The 8944-nt window shown below is 44.3% G+C and overlaps 1 protein-coding gene across 1 annotated transcript; it reads left to right on the top strand.

Moving 5' to 3' along the window:
* The first annotated feature begins 2777 nt into the window (after nucleotides 1-2777).
* On the top strand, nucleotides 2778-4598 carry LOC134932834 (uncharacterized). The gene is made up of 2 exons (XM_063927655.1): nucleotides 2778-3158; nucleotides 3802-4598. The coding sequence occupies exons 1-2, from the start codon at nucleotides 2889-2891 to the stop codon at nucleotides 4387-4389; spliced, it is 858 nt and encodes a 285-aa protein (XP_063783725.1). The 5' UTR covers nucleotides 2778-2888; the 3' UTR covers nucleotides 4390-4598.
* The last annotated feature ends 4346 nt before the right edge of the window (nucleotides 4599-8944 follow it).

Below are 8944 nucleotides of genomic sequence, written 5' to 3' on the forward strand. Positions count from 1 at the left end.
TGTCAGGTCAAAACGCAGGCGTGTCTGGGGAAACGGGGGAGTGGCTGGCCGAACGCAGGGCTTGTTTGTGACGTCAAACCAGGAACTAAACTGACTGAGGTGATCGCAAGGAAGGAGTAGGTTTGGAGCTGCTCAGAAACTTTTCAAGCAGTTCTGCTAACCTTTCGTTCGCACTTCTGCTAAGATACACTCCCAGATGGCGGCGGCCTAGCGTGTGCACTGCTGCTAAAAGCAGCTAGCGAGCGATCAACTCGGAATGAGGGCCTATATTTGATGTGACATCACCTGTGAGAGCTGTGAAATCACTGTCTTCATTTAGAAAGCATAATAATAAACTGGCAGATATGCCTCGTCATTTGTTATGCCCCATTAGATATGCCACCAGTCAGTTGTTACACCCCATTAGATATGCCCCCTAGTAGCGATGCTTACACACACACATTAAAAGAAAAAAAAACCCACAATACTCACCAGCCCCGCTCCTGCTTCCGGACCGTTGCCCTCCGCCTCTCATGACATCTCTCCCATAACACCGCACAGCAGCACGCGCACACTGCCAGAGCCGGAAGCCGGAGCTCAGGAGTGAGCTCCTGCCTCCGGCTGCTACTGAGGGTAAGAAGCCAGGCGCCCACTAGTAACAAAATCTCAGCGAGTGCCCAGCTAGGTGAGCCTGGCCAGGCCGGATCAAGTGGCTCTGCGGGCCTTATACGGCCCTCGGGCCTGAGGTTCCCCACCCCTGGTATAAATATTTAAAATTATTTTCCACATTTCTGGCCTTTTCCTGTTGCCCAGATACCCCCTTATCTCTGTAGGTTTACTAGGTGCTGAAAAACAAACATAGAGCATATCTGTCAAAAACCTTTACAAAATGTAACCATCAGAATCACAAGTTTTCCCCACAGAACCACCATGTGCCTCACACTAGTGAGATTTGACCTGTGGTGATAAAAGATCAAAATTAAGTTTTCTACAAACAGATAAGAAGGATATTCCAAGGCCCCTGGCCAAGGTCAGTAGGGCTAACCTGCAGCCAATCCATGTATTCAGGAGAAGATCTGAATTACATAACTATAAGTAAGCATCAACTACTCTGTGCTTCAAATGTTTAAATCCAACACTAAACATACCTGTGCTGTCCTAACAGTGGCCCTCATTCTGAGTTGTTCGCTCGCTAGCTGCTTTTAGCAGCAGTGCAAACGCTAAGCCGCCGCCCTCTGGGAGTGTATCTTAGCTTAGCAGAAGTGCGAACGAAAGGTTTGCAGCATTGCTACAAAAAAAGATTGTGCAGTTTCAGAGTAGCTCGAGACTTTCTACTAGCTAGCGATCACTTCAGACTGTTTAGTTTCTGTTTTGACGTCACAAACACGCCCTGCGTTCGGACAGCCATGCCTACGTTTCCCCAGCCACTCCTGCATTTTTATCCAACACGCCTGCGTTTTTTCACACACTCCCCGAAAACGGTCAGTTACCACCCAGAAACACCCACTTCCTGTCAATCACTCTGCGGCCAGCAGTGCGACTGAAAAGCGTTGCTAGACCTTGTGTGAAACTGCATAGTCATAGTCTCTGCATAGACCTTGTGTGAAACTGCATAGTGTGAAAGTACGTTGCGAGTGCGCACTGCGCACCATACGCATGCGCAGAAATGCTGCTTTTTTGGCTAATCGCCGCGCTGCAACCGAAAGCCTCTAGCGAACAACTCGGAATGACCACCAATGCACTAGTACCATATTGCATAAGATAAATTAATGCTAACACTAATGGTGCCCATACACTTGTGAGATAATCGGTGCTAACCTTCGATTTCGACTGGATCTGTCAGAGAAATCGGGGATTGTATGCATATTTTAGGTACCTTTCGACGCGATGTGAGGGCACGCTGGTCGAGTCTCGCGTCTCAAGATAGTATGTGCTGCACTTCATATTTCTCGAATCGCGGCGTGATCGCATGCAGTTTTTTACCACTTTCGATGTATCACACTGCGATGTGCGATATGTGAAGACAGGAGATGACTTCCTGGACACTCCTCTTCCCCTCACTGCGCACATGACTGGAGAGGAGGCTGCAAGCATGCTGCTGAGCTCCCAAACACCGCACAAGGTAGGCAGGCTATACCACTGGTCACCAATGATTATTCCTTTTTACCAACACTGCCCACCCTTTATGCTGCTCTACCCATGTTTACATAGGTCCCTGCCCAAAATGCTGCGCCACTGTAAGCCCCATGCGGCCGCCCCTTAAACGCCATTATACTGTGCCACTGGCCACCAATGACTACTATTCTTTTTTAACAACACTGCCCACCGTTTCTGCTGCTCTACCCACGATTATACAGGCCCACTGCCCAAAATGCTGCACTACTGCAAGCCCCATGCGGCCGCACCCTAAACGCCATTATACTGCGCCACTGGCCACCAATGACTATTATGCTTTTTTAACAACACTACCCACCATTTCTGCTGCTCTACCCACGATTATACAGGACCCCTGCCCAAAATGCTGCACTACTGGAAGCCCCATGCGGCCGCGCCATAAACGCCATTATACTGCACTACTGCAACCCACATCCCACCGTTATGCTGCTGCACCCTGCACACCAATGTATTCTCACTACATATTTCAGATAACTCACTCCATTAACTAGAAAACAAACTTTTTTTTATCCAGAATAATGGAACTTTAACTAGAAAACAAACTTTATTTAACCTGAATAGTTTAACTTTTTTCATGTTTTTTAATTTTCCTTTTTTTGCATTCTGCAGATGTCCTATGAGAACCGCGAGTTTCTTTCCGGCTTTATCAACCTGTACCGCGAGGAGGAGTGTCTGCGGTTGACTCCTCACAGGACTACAGCAACAAGCAGAAGAGGGAGGCTGCTTATACACGCATGGTGGAGTACCCCAAGCCCACCTTTTCTGCTGCCTCAGTGGCCTGGGTCCGAAAGAAGATTGCCAATCTACGGACAGTCTTTGTCAAAGAAAATCGCAAGGTGGAGGAGTCCAAGAGGTCAGGGGCCGGTGCAGACAAGATGCATGTGCCGCAGCTGTGGTACTTTAAAGATCTCAACTTCCTCCTGGAGAAAAGGTCAGCTAAGGAGTCCATGGTGGTGATGGCCGATTTCGGGGAGGGAAGTCTGGACGTGGAGCTGGCCGAAGGGGTAAGTTGCCTTTTAAATTGTTTTAACCTAATACATTCCTCCTGCCATGCCACAGCTCCTTCCCCATTGAAGAAGGCATTATATTTTTCCCAGACCTCTTTTGCCCTTGCAGTGCCGCGTAATGTTGCTGCAGGTGGTCCCACCAAGGAAATTGGTGCTGTCACCACAGGCTGGTTGGGATCTTCCGGTCCTGCTGGGAGCAAAGGCATTTGCCTCGTGCATTTGCGACGGAGCATGTTGTGTAGTACACAACATGCTGTTACTACACAGTCAATTTTGTCCAGCCTCATGTTAATGGGTTTGTGGAAGATCCTGAACCAGTTGCTGAGAATGCCAAATGCATTCTCAACAACCCTGCGGGCCCTAGAAAGGCGGTAGTTAAAAATACACCTATCGTGGTCCAGGACTCTTTGCGGGTAGGGCTTCATTATGTATTCGTGCAGTGCGAAGGCCTCATCTGCCACGAACACAAATCCCAGGCCATTCTTTGTTTGCTCCACAGGTGGCAGATGAATGGAGTTGGTGGTGAGCCTATCATAGAAGCGCGTATTTTTCAACGATCCACCATCCGAGCAACAACCATTTTTCCCAACATCCAGGAAAATAAACTCATAGTTTGCATATGTTTCTCTTTACCCTACAGACATCTGAAGAAGACCTCAGCCATACCCCTACCCTCATCAACACCTCCCCAGACGAACCAACCTCTCCGCAGCAACCTACTGGCAAGAGGAAGCCACGGAAACCAAAATTTGTAGAAGACCCTCTCCTATCGGAGGCCCGTTCACAGCTGCTACATAAACCAGATGAGTTTATTGACTTTGCTTCATATGTGAGCAAAACTATGCGGAAGGTTTCTGCGCAGCAGCAAGTAGAGGGCCAGCGCCTGGTGTCGCAGGTTTTGTACCAAACACTCTCAGGGCAACTGACACCAGAGTGGAACGTTTATGGGCCAGAACCTCAAGCACCTGCTCCTCATCTCCCACTGACCTTCAGTTCACCACCACCCACCTACCCTACATCCACTACTCCACATCCAGCTACCATTCCAGTTATCCACAACCGCAGGCCCAATCCAACTACCCTTCCTCCACTTTCCATCCTCCTCAAACCCCTCCTCATCAAACCATCCACCCTCAACCGTTTTCGTCAACCCCCAACCCCCAATCCTGTGAATCCTGGGATTGGAGGCTCCAATCCCGGCATTCAAATCCGGCATTTTTTGGCCTAAATCCTGTGATCCCGCCGATCCCGGGATTGGCCTCCCTATTGGCCACATATGTCTTAATATGTTTTCAAAGCAATTTCATGTGCTTCATCATGAAAACTTTATACTGTTTGAAAAAGTTCAGCCATGTTGGCTGCATATTTAAAAAAAGTTATAGGCATTTTTATACGTTTCTTAAATGGGAATGCTGACCTTGATATATATAGCAACAGATGTGGTGCATTTTGATACTACGGTGTTGAGTGGCACCGCTACCAGGGGCACAATGCACACATGCAACTTGGTGCAGGTCGATGGAACCGGGGACACATCTTCCTACGCCAAGTTGTATGTGTGCATTGTGCCCCTGGCTGCGGTGCCACTCAACGCTGTAGTATCAATATGCACCACATTTGTTGCTATATGTAGCATTTTGTTATCATGTCCTAAATGTAATGCTGCATAATGAAAAATTTTTACTGTTTGAAAAAGTTCAGCCATGTTGGCAGCATATACAATTATGTCTTGAAATAAAAAGCATATATTTTTTCTACGCAATTTCAGTTTGCAAAATAAAACATTTTGTTACACGACAAGCAACGTGTGATGTAATTTTCTTACCTTGCAGTACTTGTACTGAAGCATGTTGATAATAGCCTTGCAGATTTCAGGTATGATGTGTCCCAAAGCTTGCACAGAGATACGGGTCCCAAACTTCAGCACCTCAAACGACTGTCCAGTAGCAAGGAACCACAGGGTAGCCACGAGCCTCTCCTCAGCAGGGATAGGAACCCGCCATTTGGTATCCCATTTCTGTATGAGGGGGGTCACCAGACGCAGCAACTCCTGGAAGGTGTAATCATTCATGCGCAGGAAGTTGCGGTAGTCATCAAGATTGTTCTCCCTGATCTCATCCAGGAGGGGCATGTAGGAGCGAGTAGGCCACTTAAGCAGCCACTCCTTGGTCCAGCAAGATCTCTCTCTCCGCCTTTGCTGGGCCCTCTCCCTGTCTCGCCTCACCTTCAGCACAGAGTAGCACATGAGAGCCTGATAGCGAGTAGAATCCACCTCTACACACAGCAGTATAGAAATAGAAACACTTTGTAATGCAAGCAGAACAAAGCAGTGCATGTTAGCTAGCAATGTGGAACGAGCAGCAGGTATAAACCAAACTTCTCTAGTCACAGAGCAAACAGAAGTGCACAGACAATAAAATGGCTGCTTGTTTATATATCCCCCATATAGGCTAGAAGAGAATGCTAAATTCCGAACCACTCCAAACACTGGTGATCCGAGTTCACCTGAGCTGCAGCTCGGATGTTCCCACCAGACTTGGATCCTACGTAGAGGCCAAACTTCATCCTCCCAGCATTGGATTCTCGCGGAACTTGGATTCTTTATTAGGTGTGCAGCTGGGACTTTCACTGATTCACTCGGCTATTTGCTGCACTGTACTGTGCGGTTTTGGCTGGGCTGTGTCCAGAGACTGCAGACTCAAAAGTGGCTGTGCAGTGTTAGTGTATAGTAACTGGGTATATAGAGGCATGCTGCTTTATGCTGCATTGTACTGTGCTGTTTTGGCTGTGCTGTGTCCAGAGACTCCGGACTCAATAGCGGTTGTGCTCTGTATAGTGGCTGTGTATACAGGGGCATGCTGCATGCTGCTGTATGATGTACTGTACTCTGCTGTATTGGCTGTGCAGTTTCTAGAGACTCCAGACTCACAAGTGGCTGTGCTCTGTATAGTGACTGTGTAAAGAGGCATGCTGCTGTATGCTGCACTGTACTGTGCTGTAAATTGTACTATTTGGGGCACTGTACCTTAGTATGCTTTGTTCACGTGCATCTATAATGCCTTTGATCTATGCAGTTTGAACTGAGCTGCAAGTTAATAAATAGAAAAATACAAAATATATATCTATTGTTTGTACTGCTTGGTGCACTTTACCTTAGTGTGCTCTGTTCACGTGCATCTATAATGCCTTTGATCCATGCAGTTTGAACTGAGCTGCAAGTTAATAAACAGAAAAATACAAAATATATATCTATTGTTTGTACTGCTTGGTGCACTTTACCTTAGTGTGCTTTGTTCACGTGCATTTATAAGCCCTGTGATCCATGCAGTTTGAACCGAGCTGCAAGTTAAAAAACAGAATATCTATCTATCTATCTATCTATCTATCTATATATTATATATGAGTGTATGTATATACAGTATATATATATATATATATATATATATATATATAACATTTTTGTACTGTGTGGTGCACTTTACCATAATACACTTCGTCCACGTGCATCAATAAGCCCTGTGACTCCATGCAGTTTGAACTGAGCTGCAAGCTAAAAAACAGAAAGATAAAAAAATATATAGTTCTTTTGTTTGTACTGTTTGGTGCGCATTACCCTAGTGCTCTATGTTCAAAGTCCTGTGATGCCACGCAGTTTGAACTGAGCAGCAAGTATAAAAAATTTGAAAAAATACAGATCTATTGTTTATACTGTTCTGTGTACTGTATCCCAGTACGTTATGGCAATGTTTCATAGATGTCCTATAACTGCCGTATGTTTGTGCCACTGCTCTGTCGCTAAGTAATAAGCTAGCTCGATGCAGCCTTTGGCCAAAATCGCTGAAAACAATATTGTGAGCTGTGAGGTGGTCAAAATTGACTGGAAATTACTGGAAATTAATGTCATGGAGGTTAATACTATTCTACAATCAATTAAAAAAAATGCAAATTCAAAACCAGTGATGGCGGTTTGGAGACTATGCTTTTAAAAGTATAAATGCCAATTTATTATAAGGCTAGACTGCTAAAATTGTTTCACAGGGTAAGATAACAAATTTTTTTGTATAAAATACAGCAAATAACAGATACAGTTGGAAGTGACACATTTTAAAAGAAGACATAAAAGAAAAAAGAAAAAAACATTTTAAAAAAATCAGGTAGTAGACGCTTATCTATCAAATTGAGATATACTCAGAAAATTCCAAACGCATTTCATCCTGTGGACTTCATTAAGGGGTAATAGCTCTAGTTATATCTAGCTTATTTAAGTGATTGATAACCTCACTTCCTGTTTATAAGAGACTCACTTCCTGTTTATAGAAAAACCTCACTTCCTGTTTATAAAACAAGTGTATTTGGGACAGTAAAAAATAAGTTGAGGCAATAATAGACAAAGGAGACCTCTAGTAAGTAAAACGCCTGGAGGAGGTGTTGAATATATATATATATATAGATATATATATATATATATTCCCCAGGTGTTTTAACTGATGTGCTTGGGTGTGGTTCCTGTCTCTTTAAAAGAGTGGGACAGGGCCTAAACACATGATATAAGCATGCTGTGTATTTAAAATCCAAAAGATGCCCGTGAGCATTGCTCAGATTTGTGTAAGTCAGTGTAGGGACTGACCAAATGGGAAGGCCGTGAAGGGGCTGGTCAGCTTAACAAACTATTGCAATATTTTGGAACTAACATTCCCTGAATTCAGATGAATTACAGTTTGAAGTGTTAATATTAAGTGAGTGCTGAATTTGTATGATTTTTTTCTTTAAATAGTGTGGTCACAATACCACTGGCACCGCGGATGTATGAGTGCTGTGGGTTCTTGCCTATTGTTTATATAAAATTTTTGTGGTCGCACTCTTTCTTGCACCCCTATTGTCCATATGTAAATTAAATGTTACGAAATTCCCCAGGAAGGTATTGTATAACATCCAGTCTGGAGATCGATAGTTACCAAATCCCTTGTGGTGTTGGCCGGGTATTCCACCTAGCAGGGGCCAGAGTGCCCTCTTTATCCAACGCAATGGTCAGGGTGGTTCTCCCTTTATTAATGTCCACAGTGAAGGGGACTGGAATCTCCCAAGGTTTGGAACGACTGTAAAGTGTCCTGGATGATTTCAGCAATGCCCTGGTCAGAGAATAGGCTGTCTAATGCATTTCGCTGTCACTTGGCAGCTTTATCAAAGGTAATCTGACAACTCCCCTTATATAGGGGTAACAATAAAAGCACATAATTAGCACATACAACACCTGTGAGGTGTTTATTACGGACACATTTGTCAAAACAATCTTATATTATTTAGGTAGCAGCAGGGAGACAAACCACCTCTATTTATTTATTTAGAATCAAAAAACGAAGATTCCAAACAGTAAAAAACCAATGAAAAACAATATTAGCTATATTAGACCCAATCACATGATCGTGGTCACATGACATATTAGCTCAATGGGCTAACTCCTGACTGGTTCTCTCATATAAACATGAAGCGTTACCCTGGTCACACTGGACCTACTCATTGCGTGACCCGATGTTGTAAAAAAATCCTCTATTTAGCATCATTTATCATTTAAGGATGAGCTCACACTTTGCTAAAAAAAATCTTTCTCCATATACTATATGTATTAATAAAATCTAATTGTGAACATAAGCAAAAAAACAGGGCATGAAGGCAGGGAAAGGACACATCTGATGGAGGAAACAAACATATAACGGAAGCAATAAGGACAGGGAACTGAAAAAAGGGGGGAGTGACTTAAACTGTAACTATTCCTGAGGCATGAA

Source organism: Pseudophryne corroboree, chromosome 1, assembly GCF_028390025.1.
Source record: "Pseudophryne corroboree isolate aPseCor3 chromosome 1, aPseCor3.hap2, whole genome shotgun sequence".
NCBI lineage: Eukaryota > Metazoa > Chordata > Amphibia > Anura > Myobatrachidae > Pseudophryne > Pseudophryne corroboree.

Bases quoted from the DNA above. Each gene is read 5' to 3' on its own strand.
- LOC134932834 (XM_063927655.1), top strand. From the start codon at position 2,889: ATGGTGGAGTACCCCAAGCCCACCTTTTCTGCTGCCTCAGTGGCCTGG. The intron at 3,159-3,801 runs GTAAGTTGCCTT...TTTACCCTACAG, and splicing joins ACGTGGAGCTGGCCGAAGGG to ACATCTGAAGAAGACCTCAG.